The sequence below is a fragment of the Corvus cornix genome, chromosome 3 (genome assembly GCF_000738735.6).
Source record: "Corvus cornix cornix isolate S_Up_H32 chromosome 3, ASM73873v5, whole genome shotgun sequence".
NCBI classification, from domain to species: Eukaryota; Metazoa; Chordata; class Aves; order Passeriformes; family Corvidae; genus Corvus; species Corvus cornix.
The window spans coordinates 4189209-4205335 of NC_047056.1; the positions used below are offsets into that span (position 1 = coordinate 4189209).

A 16127-nucleotide genomic window follows, 5' to 3' on the forward strand; every position below is an offset into this window, starting at 1 on the left:
GCCCCCTTCCACCTGCCTGCCGGCGAACTGCGCGGACGCCTATAAAGGAGCCGCGCGCTAGCTCGGGGGCCTCGGGGAGGTTTTCCCGCCTGGCGGGGCCGGGCTTGTCTCGCGCTGCGCTCCTGGCCGCTGGGGGGCGCCAGGGCGCGGCCGAGGGTTCCCGCCCTCATCCCTCAGGGAGCCGGGAACTGAGGGAGGGAGGCATGGTGCGGGATGGGGCTCACAGCCCGCGGGATCCCGCCCTCATCCCTCAGGGAGCCGGGAACTGAGGGAGGCATGGTGCGGGATGGGGCTCACAGCCCGCGGGATCCCGCCCTCATCCCTCAGGGAGCCGGGAACTGAGGGAGGCATGGTGTGGGATGGGGGCTCACAGCCCGCGGGATCCCGCCCTCATCCCTCAGGGAGCCGGGAACTGAGGGAGGCATGGTGCGGGATGGGGCTCACAGCCCGCGGGATCCCGCCCTCATCCCTCAGGAGCCGAGGGCTGAGGGAAGGATGGTTTGACCCAGCGCCAGGCAGCCACAGCCTTTCCTTTTTATAAGTCTCTGTGTGGCATCTTGCAGCTCTTTTCCTGCTAAGTCCAGGACCTGCTGTGCCATCCCATCTGTCCTGGGTAGGTTTTGAACAGCTGTTTTTTGCAGAACCCGTTGCCACAAAGGGGGGTTTAAGCAGCAGGTTTGTCACAGCTGAAGTTAGACAGGATTGAATTACAGGAAAAGAAGAGATACAAGGTATATTTTTTTTGTAACAGCCCGAACTTCTCATATGCCTGAGAGACTCAGCTTGTACCACCATTGTAGAGAGGTAGGCTTTATCATCACTGAAAATAAGGTTAGAGTTGAAAAATGCTTATACCTATTAGGATGATCTTAACTCAAATGCTGTATTGCTATAAGAAGCTTCTGTTTGGGTTTTTAAAATATATTTCTGAATAGCTATTTAAATTACTTTCTTCACCCTGAACAATACAAATGTTATGTAGTTTAGATGCAAAGCACATACTCAAATCCACAAAGTGAATTCATTTTGTATTGTGTTCATGGTAAGACACAGCAGCTCAAAAAAGAGCTCCGACTGAAAGGAAAATACCCACATAATACCTAAACCCTATCATTTTTATCGCATATCTTTGGCTGTGTGTGAAAAGTCAGGGTTTAAAGTGCTCCTGTGTAGAGAGAATTATCCAATAGACCTGTCCCTGCACCAGCAAGATGTAAGAAACAGGTGGAGGATGGGAGCTCTTGAGGTCGTTTCCCATTTTCAAGCACCTGCACCTGTATCAGGAGCTCAGTGCCAGTGAAGCACATCCCCGTGGTGAGCAGTTTTCTAGTGCCAGCAACAGCTTTGTATGGTGAGGCATCAAAACCCAGCATTTGGACCGTTGTCAGAATAAAGAAATAGGGAAAACAATTCTATCATCTTTCAACCATTTTTAGCAGTTGCCTTTTTTTTTTTTTTTCCTGGATTTATGCACCTTTGAAACATAACTGAGACCAGGATTTGGAAGTGGATGGTCTTTGCCTTTTTATATTCAATTTTTAGCAGGCAGAGAGGAAAACAGTTGTATAAAGGTAGAGAAACACACATCTAGGTCATACACAGGGAAAAGGCCTACCTAGTAATAGTGTGGATATATCTGGATTTGTATCACCTCCAGAATCATCAGAAACACACCCTAAGTGACCAAAATCACTGTGAACTCTGACCCTGCTCTTAAGTTACAGCAAGCAAAGACGGCAGCAGTACCAAATCCTGGATATGGGTGTTATATCCAGGATAATGCAATGTTATAGCTGGAATCAATGGAGAGCCAAGCTTTTAAAGGAGCTGATGAGGGATGCTTAGGTTGTGGTTGGTCACCTTGTTACCTCAGCTTAGGGATCATTCCCAGTTTGTTGTGGTATCCCAGGAGGATCCTGGTTTCTCCTAGGTGTGTATAATCAGTGGCATAGCTCCATCCAAGGATATTGTGTAAATTTGGGTGGTGGCATTTCTCTGGTGCTGAGCTGGGCTTTGGTTTTGCCACAGGATGCCACAAAGGACCTGACAGGAAAACACAGACAGATTGTGTGCTGTTACCAGCAGCTACTACGTGCTGCTCACTGTTGCCCTAGGGTTAGGAGCCAGGATTTTCCAGAATTTTGAAGGAAAGAAAGGTTAGAGCTGGTTACACATGGCTCTGTGCTTGGTAAGAGCAACTCCTCCAGTGCTATGAATCATCTGGGGTCAGAGTTTATTCCATTGCTGGGTGGAGCCTGGGTTTTGAGTTGGTGTGTAGCAAGCTGCTGAGCTAAGTTTAGAGCTCCTGTGGTCAGTGGGTTCCTTACTAACAATTTTGGTCTGGCAGGGTTCCTTCCCTGGGACTGGACTTCAGGCAGAGGAAGGGTTTCACCAGCCCTCAGGTATGCACTGGATTTATGATTAGTTGTCTGGCTAATTTAAGGGGTTTTGTTATCCCCTGTCACCCTCATCTGCCTCATTTGTGTCCAGTATGAACTCCCTGGCTATGGTTGGATTTCATCTGAGGTCCTTGTGGGTGTGAAGGTGGCATTGGATGGGGACTGACCCGGAGCAGGCACTGTGGCTTAGGACTTGTCACGCCAGGGTGAAGGCTGAGCTTTCAGCCAGGGCACCCAAAGGACCAAATGTGTCACTAGGTCGCGTTTAAAGTCATCACTCCCTGAAGCCTTCTGGATATGCCTTAAGAGCTGAGTTTAGACTCAGAGCTGCCTGCACTTTATATTGTTTTCCTTACCCTTTTATCATAATTTCTGGCTGTTCTGATCTTTTCCAGCCTCTACAAGGAGCAGGGAGACAAAAACAAATCTTACAATAAACACCCCCATGGAAGATCCTGGGGTTGTAATGGGGGTTTTTAGCTTGGTTTCTTGAAAAAAATGAGGTTTGCATGCTTAGTACTCTGTCCTTCAAATAGAACTTGGACCTTATTTTGACTAAATGTGGTAGAAACTCTGTGTTTTCTGGCTTTGGGTGAATAGGCGGCTGCACAAAGAAGAGAGATTTTTAGTTAGAGGTGCACTGAGGACAGAGCTCAGTCCTCTGGGGATGTTTGTTGCTGGCCCAATGTTCCTGAGATGGAGGTTAGTCTGGGGGAGGAGGAGTGGGGGGTGGTATTTTTGTTTTTCCTTGGAGATAACTCACTGGGAATCCTCAAGGCAGCAGTGATGACAGCAGAAGGAATGATTGCCAAAAAGAGGGTGACATCATTTCACCCTGTGGCCTTAGATAAGTTAAGTACCATTCCTTAACCATGCTCTGATAAGAGCGAGTAGCTTCTGAACATTTAATAAACACAGTACTCAAGTCTTCCCAGCACAAAGTTTTTTGCACAACATATAGATTTTAGTTTTTCAAAGAAGAAAATTTCTCCTTAGTGCTGAGTATGTGATTTTTTCCCCCCCTCTTCTATCTGGAGTTTCATGCCAGAAGTTTGGGCTTGTGGTGCCTGAGGCTGAGCCTTGCAGGAGGTGCCAGCCCTGCCTGGCTGGGATGGGTGCATCGCTGCTTCCACCTCCTGGAGAAGACAATGTATGAGGGATTCTGGTTTTTATGGATTTTCTTGGGATTCTTTTACTTGATTTCTTCTGAGCTGCTTTGTTTCTCTCCTGCTCTGGACTATGTATAGTGAAGTTTTCGTCCCTTTCATCCTACTCCTTCCATTTCTTGTTAATATTTTCTGAGAGTTATTTCTCACTTATGTTCCTTTAAAAATCTAATTTGACATTCATAGATCAAAAGGCTGCTCACAGTCTTTTCAGCAAAGGATCTAGGAAAAATGAGGACACACACTGTGGGAGTGTGTCAGGGAATACCTGCAGTGCCATACAAGTACTACCCTACTGTGTGTACTTGTAGGTAATGTCGCCCGGCGCTGAAGGGTGAGGGTTCTGTAGCAGCACAAAAAACAGGGCTGCCCTGTGGTTTGGGAGGGAGGAAAAACACTCCATTGATAGTGATTTTGTTCTGCTAGGACACCAGTGTAAACATTGCTATTTATTTTTCTCTAAGTGCAATGAATGCAATCTGATCTTTCTGTCTAAAATCTACAATAGTTAAAAAAAAAAAAATCTTACTGCACTCGTAGACTGGTTTTCCAGGCAGTAATTCCCTCCTTGCTCTTACAAAAAAAACTTACATTTTTCCTTATCAGTGGCAAGTTGGCAGAGAAATTCCTGGTCAGAAGGCTACAAAAGGAATTAGAGGCAGGGACAGACCAGCTGCTGAGTAACAGTTTGTGGGACTGGGGCTGTTGCTGCTGTTAATTCTCAGCACTTCTGCCTTCTTTCCCTTCACACAGGAGTAGGTGAGGACACACAGGAGCACACGGGTACCGTAAGTCAGGGACCCTTGGTCTGCACGGTGCAGGCTGAAGCTCTTTGGTGAAAGAATGAGTATTGCCCGGTGGGAATACCTGGGGAGATGATTCCCCCCTCTCCCTCTAGATGCCAGCAGAGCGCTAACCTTGCTTCCTGAATGTATTCCCGAATAGTGTTAATTTGTACTGCTGCTTGATTACTTTTTAGAGAGGTTGGGATTAACGGATTGTCCTGTTCAGAACAAACTCTGCATCCTTTGGAGAGCTGATAAAAATAAAAAGCACCCGGAGTTTAAACATGTTCTTTTATGAATACCTGTTTCTGCAAACATGGAACATGTTCTCACCTGTGATAATATCTCTCTGTGTTTCACAGGTAAAGAGCAAATCAGAGGCTTCTTGGCAAGCAATATCCTGAGCCCTCAGAGGCATCCTCATTTCTAACTCCACGTAAACGTGTTGTTCCACAGATCCCTGTGAAGGAGAACGGCTGTTCCAGGGCAGGGCTTGCGGAGGGAGCTTCGGGGTTGAACTTGTGCTTCCTTCCATGAAGAGGTTGATGGAGTGTGGGATGTGGTGTGAGCTCCCTGCCTTGGGCTGCACCATCTCCCAGATGGCTCATTTAATGCCCGTCACACCTCTAGCCTGGGACAGCTCTGAAAAGTGGGATCCCTTCTGGCGCTGAGAGGGATCAGGCTGAAGCACCCTGTCCTGCTTACAAGGCTTTCCCACCCACCTGCTTACAAGGCTCTCAGGGACTGCTCCTCTAAATGGCATTTGTTGCACCAAAAGCAAGGTGCCCCTCTCTGTTTCCTCACAGCCAGCAAGAATTCTGGCCCTTACAGAGCCTTTTTTTTCCCCTGTATGGAGGGGATCAGCTCCATTTCCCAGAGTGTTTCTGCTGAGACTCAGTGACTGATTTTCAAGTGCTGTTAGAGATGGAGCATTGCGCACTTCTGCTATGACAACCAGGGGACGCACCCACAGGCACCATTGCCTACTGTGGACTCTCTTTGCTTGGACTTCGTTCTTTGGAAAGAGGAAAAACACTGACAAGTGAATGGAGAAGGATCTGGGGGAGAAGGATCTTCTGAGAAAGAAAAGCCAGAGACACAAGCTGTTCAAAAACTGTATTTCAATGCTTTCTGCACCTCCCCCAAGTGACCTTCCTCTCAGAGAAACAGGACGAGTGGAACTGTGAAACAGTAAGTGGAGTATTAGTTATATATTTTCTATATGTTGGCTTTTAATAGCTCTTAAAAATTGTTTCAGAGATGTTTGGGTATTCCAGTCACACTGCCAAAGGTTGATGTCTTTGAAGTTGGAGGTACTAACAGGATTTGCTGTTGGGTGCAAGCAGGAAGAGGGGAAGGAGTGAGCAGGTGGAGCAAAGCTGGGCAGCTTCCTAAAATGGCTTTCTTGGGAAGGTTTCTGTTCAGCCCTCGGGTTGCTTTGCTCCCCTCACTGCCCCAGTCCTGAGCAGTGCTCTGAGAGCTCCCTCCAGTGCAAACAGAGTTTAGTTGAGTTGGTCATTACTAAAATGAATTCCAGTGAAAATATAAAGTTGTAGTAGGAAAAAAAAAAAATCTGCATTTGAAGCACTGATACTTCTCATAGGTGTTGATAAATACAAATCCCATGTTTTTAATCCTGCTGCTCAATCTCTTGCATTCCACTTGTGGAAGGACTGAGTGTTACCAGGCAAGAGAGAGGCACTGTCCCTGGCGGGGGCATCTGTGCTTCAGCATGGTTCATCAGCTCAGATCAAAATGGGCTGTTGAGGGTTACGTTAAGCTGGAACAAGTGGGGGTTGTGGGACTTGTATATTTGTGTGGCTCCCAGAAAGGGCACTTTTAAGAATTGGAGGCTGTGAAATTCAGGAGAGGCTGGAGTGAGAACTGGTTGGAGAAACCAGTTGTGATGAACCTTCTAGTTCAGCGATTATGAGCTGCAGTGTGGTAAAGGGTAGTGAGATGTGTCCTCTCAATATCTCATTTTAAATGATATCCTCTTGCTTTGGACTAATAGTTAAGTTGGAACAATCTTTATTTTCAGTTGCAGTATCTTTTTTTTGTCCTTCTCTAGAGCTAATCTTCAATATAACATATAAGACAATATAAATTGCTATTCACAATCTCTTATTTTGCTTTGTTTCTGTTAAAACCAAACACCCCAGTCAAGGTCTCCTAGAGCTATGTTGTACAAACACAAGGAGATATATGATCTCTGCCCCAATTTGGGATAACGAGTCTTTGGCTCATTTGCTTGCTTCAAATGACAGCCATCTGTACCCATTCACTAAACCCTCCAGAAAATGCAGGAAAAACCAGGCCAGAAATAAGTATAAAAACCTAGGTCCAAACGAAGAAAAGTCTGAACTACCAGAATATGAAAATAAAAAATAAAAGAGATTTTCAAAGTGAAAAGTGACACCATCCTATCTTCTCCATTTGCATTTCACTTCTACTGTGAGTTTGAGTCATGGAGCTCAGGACAGACATGGCAGGAATCTGTATCTGCCTCCTTCTGCCACGTACAAAATGAAAGCTCTTGGGACATCAGAGAACACAAATTTACCATGATAAAAACATTTCTTTACTACACGTTGAAAGTTCATTCCAAAACAACAAAAGGAATTCATTTCTCAGGCTAAACATTGTAGATGGTAAAGACAACACCAAGAGCCATGTCTTTAACGAAAAACCAGAACATAGCTGTGTAGCTTTTATTTTTGTTAATACTGAAAGCATTAAAAACCCCAAAAGAATGGAACAGAGAGTCTTTTACACAGTACAGCACCTTCCCCTCAGAGTTCAGGGGGCTTTATGCACTGTGTCAGTACAGCAGCAGGAACAGGCAGCTCCTGGAACTAAAACCTATGGGGAAATACCAGATCGAGACAACAGCCTGCCCTTACACAAACATCTCTTCAAATTCTAATGGCAAGCTCAAAGCTGGGATTGTCAGCACCTCTTGCTATTATTGTGCAGAAGTTGGCACCCAAGAGTTCATTTGAAAGATGTCTGCAGAACTGCCTGCTGCTAGTGCAGGGGATTTGGGTTTTTCAAGTCTCAGCAGCACACGCATTAAACTGTTTCACTACTTGGCTTTCTGCCGCTGTATGAGGTAAATCATCAGCTGCTAAATCTGTAGATGGGATGGATAATTGGGACGGATCATCCTCTCTGCTTAAAATCCATTGGGAAGCAAATGTTAATATGCTCCCCTCCCCACTTCTGTGGGTCGCTGCTGTACTGCGCACTCCCAACTGCCTGTGAGCTGGTGTTGGGGAAGCACTTGGGAGGCTCAGTTGTGAACAACATCATAAAAATTCAGAACAAAGCAATTACCCCTGCCCTACAGATCCTGCACAATCTGTGACTACAATTAAATTTCATGTTTCTTTTTCCTGAACTGAAGCTAGGTTGATCATCTGCATCCACTGCAGTTACTTAAAGGAGCTGGAGCTACACAGCACCTTGTGCACTGAGCCCACTCACTCCTTTCAGCTGTACTCTCTTTATGGATAATACCTTTAAAAAACTTGAACCCCCAGCTTTGCTCTGTGAATAAAACAGAGTGTGTCTTGCTCAGCTTAATGCACCTTGGACTACAGCTCTCATCTGACTGTGTTCATGAGAGATAATGGAGGCAGACAGCTGGCCAGGCAGCCTCTCACTGTGTGAAATTTATGCTATTCTATTTGTAGGTGATTATAAAAACAACTTTTCAAGGTTAATGTCCAGGTTTGCTGCTGCTTAGCACAGGAACAGGAGTCCAAAAACTTTTTTTCTTGTTGACTACCTTCATTATGAGTTTTTTTTTTTTTTTTGGTTGTTTTCTCTCCCTTAGAAACATCAGGGTTATGAAATCTGATGGTTCATAGTTTTGCTGAAGGACATTTTCAGAGTCTCACAAAAACACACCAAGGTGATGGAGACAGTGAGCTTTGAATGTGTAGAGCAATAACCCAGAGCTAATTAGTGGCTTGTAGTTTTAAGGGATGATCAAATGCTGGGTTCTTGTAGGAGACTAAGTGTGTACCATACTGCTCACTCTGAGGTTTTTTACATGCCTTACACAGACATACAGACAAAATAATTGTGGTAATGAGAAAGAGTCCACTTGCTGCAGACAGAGCAGCAAAAACATACTTGTAGCTGGGTTTTGTTTTAAATTGGGTGCACGAATTACCTGGAATTTCCTGGCCTGTTGTCTGGCTCGACCCTGCTTTGTTGGAAGCAGTCACGCAGATGTGGTAAGTGGTGAATGGCAGCAGGTTATACAGAGTGTACTGCCTGGCTGTGGGGTAAATGTTGTCCATGACAAACTGCCTGTCCTCGTTGTCTTGGGCATGAAGTATCAGCTCATAGGTGTGCACAACTGAATACGGGGCACACCAGCGTATCTGTGCAGAGCTGTCTGTGATTTCAATCACCTCTCTGAGCCTGGGTGGGTCTGGAACCTCATCTTCGCTCGATGTGCCAGGACATGAGCACTGGGATACGCTCTGGAGTTCACTGCACGGCTTCTGCAGGTGCCTGCAAGGATTGTAGTCACAGGCAATGTGTGCCAGCTGCACTGGGGTCTCCTTTGGTTGTTCTTCATAATCGTAGTCATCAACGTAATGTGGTGATGGTGTGGTGGGTGCGGGCTCTGACCGGGCGCTGCTCCTTGTGGAGTTCAGCTGTGGGGGACTCGTTCGGGGGGCACCTTCCATGGCATGGGTGGCAAAGGAGTGAATGTGATGGTTGGTGGTGCGGGAGACTGCTGTTGCTCCAGTGGAATAATCACTGGTGGTCTGGTTGAATGGCCTTTCCTGGGGAAAGGTGGTGTCAGTTGTTCTGAGCCCTCTCTGTAGCTGTTCTGTTCCAGTTTGACTTGTGGAGCTGTGATCTGAGGACTGAGCAAAGAGCTCTTTGAGAAAAACTGGGAAGGAGGTTACGGATGCCAAGGAGGGGGGATTGCTTGTGGATTCAGAAACTGCCTCCTCCTCATGGGAGGAACTGTTGGCCTTTGTTAGCATTGGCTCCGTTGGGTTGGATGCTGCCGTGCTCATTACATTTCTGTGGATTAGGGAGCTGGTGTAAGTGTCTTTGGTTAGCGTTGGGTTGGATGCTGCCGTGCTCCATACATCCCCCTGGATTACGGAGCTGGTGTGAGTCAAATCTTTGGTCAGCAGCGCTGAGTCTGTTGTTACTACAGCAGTGGCATCACCACTGGTGAAGTTGAAAGCATCGTGATCAGGAGAGGCCGTGTTTGAATCAGGCAGTGTAACATTGCTCTCAGACTGGCATCTATCATAGAGCTCCAGCAGTGAAAAAGATGTTGAAGGTCTGCCCGAATCTTCCTGGGATGTGCAAAAAGTCTCCCAAGCCCTGCAGAGGGAAACCAGAATAGTCAAGATTCACAAGAACATTACAAGTTTCTGTAGACTGCTTGGATTGGAACTGGCAACCTGCTGTCAAAACCGTCTTTATATTGGTGAGGATGTGAAACCTAGACCAAAGCTAGGTTGTTTTAGCAATAGTCCAGGCAGCTTTCCACAGCACTGACTGTGGAATTTAGCTGGTTTTGGTTTTATAAGGTGCAGGAATATCTTTTGCCCGAGGGGAAGCACCCTTTGGTACAATGGCTGTGAACCTTAGCAAAGGGCATCGGGATTCAAGGCAACTTGTTTTAAAGAGTCAGACTTTAATGCCACAGTAACAGGATTCCCAGGATTCTTAATCCAGCTGGCTTAGGCAGCTGGAGGTGGGCTGAGTCGGGACTTTCAAATGACTAAAATCGAATTCTTTACTTACTCAGACACTGAAGTTTTGGTAGGTAAAGAATGCAATTGCTAAACCCATCCCGATGACAAACTATCTAATTTCAACAATCTACTTCCCTGCTCTCCGAGAGATTTGATGACAAATCTTCTTGGTGGCCTTTCAAAAGGAGGAGAGACCATTTATATGCAAATATTTCTTTTAGCTACAGCTTACTGTAATTAGTCTGTAAAACTGTGGGAGAGCATGAAAACAATAGGTGAGAAATGGTGCTATTTGCAAGGGGTTTTGTTGGCTGCTGGTGGTGATGTAAGGTTTGGGAATAGCAGGGTTACGAGGAAATGATTTGTTAAATGTCTTACAAAGTTTTTCAGTTTCTGCCCCCAGAGCTGGCACATCAAGACAGCTCATTTTCTATCTTCAGCTAATAGTGAAATATGGTCCAAACCAGAAGGAAAATATTCTCACCTTAAATCCGCAGCTAATAACACTTTATGCTTTGTCCCTGAAAGGGACATTATTTTGCATTTCTACCTCTTGTGGAAGGGAAGAACACACGAGAAATTTGAATAACTTAGACGGCGGTGAATGTCTGATCCCCAAACAATTTTCACATTGAAGCTGTGTCTGAAGAGCATTACTTTATCTCCTTGAGCTCACTTACTTTTGCAGAACAACTTTCTCGGGCTTGGACAGCAGCCAGGAGAGCTGGCAGTTGCACAGCAGAGGATTCCCGTACAAGCTGATGGTGATGCCATCCGATGAATTGATGTTCCAAGGATTAAAGGAACTCAGGTTACAGCTACAGGATGACAAATGCAGTAATTAGAAAACACTGAGCTACCCTCCAACAACTGGAGTGTGCTTAGTACCTCTTATCTTTAGTGTGTGTAAGGCACAAAGCACTATTCCCAGTTCCCTTGGCAGTAGCCAGTTATGAAACCCACCATCCTGCGCTTTGCGTGCTCAGAAGATGCTCTCTTTTGTCTAGGACCTTTACTGCTACTCCTTTTACTTTGGGCATGATTTTTAGCACTTTGAACTGGTATTCCTGCACACATTGGAAAGTGCTGTGTAAATTCAGTAGGGCAATCAAATGGGGATGGAATCCATAGGGTTTTTCTTTAAGTGGGTTTCTTTTCCTGAAACTGGTTTCTAGGCACAGCCAGTGCTCTAGTGTTTGTTTTCTGATATGCTTATAATCTGGGTCGGTATTATAAAAATGTTTTAAAGTGCTCTCCAGATCTTTTCCTTTATACTGACTGCTCTGTGTGCACTTCACCTGCTCTTATTTGGATAAATCACTTTCAGACTTTTGCCCCTCTCAGTATTTCATACCAAGAGGTGCTACCCCTAGAAGGAGGAGGAAACCATTGCTTTTACTAATGCTGAACAAGGAACTATATTAAACTCTCAAAGTAAAAGTGGGAGGGACAGGATTTTAGTCTCCTTCCCAGATACAGATTTTAGGAAATTGTCAGCATTCATGCTTTGCAGAGCAGGGAATCCTCAGTGACCTGCTTCTCCTCTGATGGGATATTGCCATTGTAGGTGTCGGAAGCCTGTTCTATATCACAAATGGGATTCAGTGGGTCTGTGCTGATCTGAACAGCGCTGGATGAATTCATCCATTGGACAGGGAGATAAGGCAGAGGAGTGGAAGCACAATGGATACAACCTCAAGCAAACAATTAATTGTGCTATGAGTCCCATGCTGCCTCTTTGGGCTGTATCAGCTCTATCAGGCCAGATCACAGGTTTTACATGGCAGAGACAGCAAGTCCGCACCTCCTTGCCAAATCTGATAACAAACTGTTCAAGTCAGCTCCCAGGCACCACAGGGCTGTGAGGCAAAGACAGCATTATGTAAGGAAGGACAAAAAAGAAAACAACTCACTTCTCAAGTGAGAGATGGCTCAGATGAGGAGCACTGTCAAACATCTCCGTCTGTACGAAACCCAGGGAATGGGAGTCCTGACAGTGCAGCTCTCGGAGACCAGGCAGAGACTTGAAGAAGTTGCTATTGAGGCTTCTTAAACGTGGCATCTTTGTCAAGTGAAGTGATCTGAGGTTGGGCAAGTCTCTGGCCCACTCTGGTTGAACTGAAAGAGAAAAGTATTTACACTTAATGCCTAAACAGAGGATTCCTGTGGATTTCTGCCTAGAAAAAGGATTTGAATTCATAGACATAAAGTATCTGTCACCTTCTGCAGCTACTGTCTTTGGGAAAAGAATAGAACAAAAATGAATACACCAGTGTATAAACACTCATGTATTAGAAAAATGCAGCTGCATTTTTGTAACATTCCCTGCAGGTCAGGCTGTCATAGGGCAGAGGAAAAGTTGGGGAAAAAGGACAATAAAGCTGATAAGAGATATGGAATAGCTTTCTTGTTGGGTGAGATTAAATGAACAAGGATTTCTCTGCTCAGAAAAGTGGTCTACACGGTCCCGACTGTTGCAAGAAAGGCAAATCACTTATTTCTCCTAGCACAGGAAAAATAGCCAAGAGGCATGAAACTGAAAGAATAGGTCTTGTACAAAAGGGCCTTTCCATCCCATGACTCATTAGGGTAACTCACTATCACAAGAGGATTAGGCAAATTCACAGAGGAAATTTGGTGGTGCATCTATTAAATGTGAGTTGGAGTGAAGCCTCTAGCTTGAGGAGCCCCGAAGGCCCTGGCTCTGCCCCAGGCTGAGAGCAGCTGGGCAAGGCATCTCACATCTGTGTGCCTCAGCACCTCAGCTATAAACTGAGGCAGGGGAGGCAGGCAAAAGGAAAGGAACATCCTGTGGATTGCTCAGGGCAGGGATTGTCTCCCCCCTCTGCGGAAGTATTTGGCCGGCTGTGGATGGCACAAAAAGCCTCTCTCTGTGCTACTCAGTGCTGCGCTAAAAGCTGAGTGTAGCTGTGGGGACAAAGAAAGGTTTCAACAGCCTGTCTGGAAAGAGAAACTAATTTCCTCCTGTGTGTCCCAAAACTAATCCCAGGGCTGACAGGGGGATGACTGTCAGTAGCAGACAGTGGGATTAGAATTGAGGTGGGTGACTACACTGGGACAAATCGTCCTGTCTCATGGTGTTTGGTCTCTGCCCTTCCTTTGGGAGGCTGGTTTGCGTGAGAGTGCCTTGCATGCTTGGACCAGCTGTTTGCAGCTTTCAGTGTGAGGTGTTCCCCCTGCACTCCAGGCTCAGCCAGGATGGGAGCCATCATCCCAGCAAGGCTTCTGCTCCCCTGGCCTGACCAAGCCCCGTGTTTACACTGGGAGACCCAGAAACTCACTTTTCTCAAGAAAGGTCCCGCTCAGATCAAGCACATTGATGGAGTTTCCAGGCCTGTTCATGGCCTCGTTGGGATCTGTGCTGATGGCAAAAGCAGACTCTTTAATTCCTCTGCTGTTATCCTGCCCGAGCAGCGTTGCAGAGAGGTTCAAGACCTGCAGCTGAGGGTAGCAGGAAAAAGCCAGTGGCTGGATTTCAATCAGTGGATTTCCAGCCAAGGACAGCCACTTCAGGTTAGGCAGGGCAGAGCCGTGGCAGGGTGGCACAGATGACAGTTTATTAAAGCTCAAGTCCAGCATGAGGAGACTGCTGAGGACTTCAGAGCCCCACCTCACTGACCAGAGGTGGTTGTGCCTCAGTGAGAGGACACGCAGCTGTGGGAGGTTTGCTATCTCTGTGCCATTCACCTCTTCCAAGAGGTTGTTGCTGAGATCCAAGGTCTCCAGGGCCTCCGGAAGGCAGATGGGGAAAGCTGTCAGGCTGCTGTTGGTCAGCTGCAGGGTGATCCAGGTCCTGTTCTTCCGATGCTCACAGGTCATGCTGGTGAGATTAACATTCTCCCAAGGGTCTTCCTGAGCCAGCTGGAAAAAGGTGGTGACATCCCTGGATGCTGCTCTGCTCACTGGGCCATATGCCGTGGTCCCCACCAGCAGAGGGAGGATGAGCAAGGGTGACAACATCCTTCTCCGAGGTGCCTGCAATTTGCAAGATCTGTTTCATTTTTGTTGCAGGGAGGGGAAAACAAAACATCAACATTTCAAGCTAAATTAAAATCCCTCCAGGCATCTACAAACTATTTAAAAGTAAAACATTTTATAAGCCCTTTCCTATTATATCCAGACAGTGATAAGGAATAATTAATAGCTCTTCTGTAATTAAGCCTAAGTAAACATTAATCCTTGGGGACAGAAGTATCATGCAGTCTTAGTCTAAGCGTGCCTACAGTTTTTCATGCAGGAAGCACGAACCAAGTTGTATCCCACACCAGGACTCTCAGTGCCAGCAGGTTGTCCTGCTGCATTAGTGTCCAGTTTGGCCAGCCCAGTGAGAAGAGTTTTCCAGTGGGGTGATGCCCAAACAACAGGGTCAAGTGCGCCTGTGGAAAGGGATTGTTTTCTGTGAGGTTGTCTGTGCAAAGCAAATGAATAGGTCCAAGGACAGAGGAGAGTTGCCAAACTTTAAAGCACGGGAGCCCAAACTGGGCTGAGTTGTGATGAAGTGGGCAGGTAAAAGTGCCTTTCCTGTGTTGGGAGGATTTTCCTTCCCTTAGAAGACAGAAGTTGGAACAGCAAAACTCCTGGACTTGTGTGGGCTCTGCTAGGGCAGTTCTGCCCCATTCTGAGGACAGTCACAGTGGGGACCCCAGAGGCGCTTTGGGGCTCCTGAGCAGCTGGCAGTGCCCCACAGCCTGTCTGGCAGGCAGTGGCAGGGGGGGGGGGGGGGGGGGGGGGGGGGGGGGAGCGGGGGGCTGGGCCCTGCTGTAGGAGAGCCACAGACAGGCTGCACGGCCCAGCTGCTGGGAAAGGATCCACTGAAAATGCAGCTCCCAAACCACATTTCAGTGAAAGTGGTCAGAAACTGAGTATGCTCCTGCATCAGGGCCCCAGAGGCCTGAGTGCCAAGAAACATGTTATTTAGTGTTACACCTCCCTCTGTGCTCCCTCCTCCTCCCACCCCTGCTCTGGTCTTTGTCAAAAAAAAAGTCCTAAATAACTTGCACGAGGTTTCCACAGGTAATCTGTGTCAGAGGAAGGAATTAGCCTCAGCCTCAAACTAGTGCTTTTCTTATTGAGGTGTCTTTTTGTGCTTCTCGGCGTCAAAATGATCATTCCTCGTCCAAAAATATGTTACAGTGTAGGGTGGTGGCCAAAGCCCCACGTATTATGAAATATCTCAGACTTATTCCAAAGTGTAATTTCTACTTGCTGTTCCCTGAATGATGCCAGGTCTCGCCCAGACTGTTATCCTTCGCTGCCATCCCAGGTTTGAAGTAGGGACCAGGAAAACAGTATATACCGGACCACCAAAATAATGTATTTTGGTTGTCTGTGCCCTTTTTTGTCAGATGGAACCGTGCAAGAGGCAAGCGGCCTCAGGGCTTCCCGGTCACCGGAGCCGCTGGATCCCCTGCTCTGCTGCACACTGGCAGGGAGAAGATGGGAGGAATTGGACTGTTGTATTCCAGTGTCAGATTTAATCTTAATCCTTGCCTCTAAACCGCATCCGCGTGCACGTACCTGTCCAAAAGTCCCGGTGCCTCGTGCCTCCGCTCGGAGTGGCTCCGACTGCCTGGCCTTGATTTTATACACTTGGGGTGACTCAGCCGACAGCGTGAAATGCCTCTTCTCTGTTCCCAGCTTTCCCTGCTCCCGGCTCTGCCCACAGGCTCAGGCGACGTTTGTTCCAGGCTCGCTCCCCCGCATCCAGCTTTGAGAGGGGGCGGCTCCAGGCAGCTTTCCCTGCTCCCTTGGCCCTAGCAGGAGATGGGTGGGAGGGCTCTTATTTCCCAACACTCAGGCAGGGCTGCTCCTGTCTGTCTTTGTCTAAGCAGAGGGGGCAGAGGGAAAAGATCAGTGTCAATAGTCCCAACTCTCACGTCTTCCACTGACGGCGGGAGGGAAAGGAATTGTTGTGTTCCTTTGTTGGCAGGTCAGGACGATGTAAAGCTGAGGCTGTGCCGGCTGACATGAGCTTTGGTCTCTCTTTAGGCGCCAGTGAGGGGCTTCAAGTGTTTA

The 16127-nt window shown here is 47.0% G+C and overlaps 1 protein-coding gene across 2 annotated transcripts; it reads right to left on the minus strand.

Moving 5' to 3' along the window:
* Nucleotides 1–6364: 6364 nt before the first annotated feature.
* Nucleotides 6365–16127, minus strand: LRRN4 (leucine rich repeat neuronal 4). 2 transcript variants are annotated; one of them, XM_019287989.3, is made up of 5 exons: nt 15630–16127; nt 13394–14103; nt 12005–12209; nt 10772–10909; nt 6365–9714 (listed from the first exon to the last, which is right to left on the minus strand). In XM_019287989.3, exons 2-5 carry the CDS (start codon nt 14070–14072, stop codon nt 8313–8315), a joined length of 2424 nt encoding a protein of 807 aa, XP_019143534.3. In that variant the 5' UTR covers nt 14073–14103; nt 15630–16127; the 3' UTR covers nt 6365–8312. The 2 variants fall into 2 exon arrangements, with proteins under 2 accessions (XP_019143534.3, XP_010401320.3); XM_010403018.4 differs by having other exon boundaries at nt 13394–14087; nt 15630–16126.

What these genes read in the sequence shown, in the direction of transcription:
- LRRN4 (XM_019287989.3), bottom strand. Translation starts at nt 14,072, where the DNA reads ATGTTGTCACCCTTGCTCATCCTCCCTCTGCTGGTGGGGACCACGGCA. An exon ending in AGCCATCTCTCACTTGAGAA is followed by an intron (nt 10,910 to 12,004) that starts GTGAGTTGTTTT and finishes GTCATCCTGTAG; the next exon opens with CTGTAACCTGAGTTCCTTTA. An exon ending in GAGAAAGTTGTTCTGCAAAA is followed by an intron (nt 9,715 to 10,771) that starts GTAAGTGAGCTC and finishes TTCCCTCTGCAG; the next exon opens with GGCTTGGGAGACTTTTTGCA.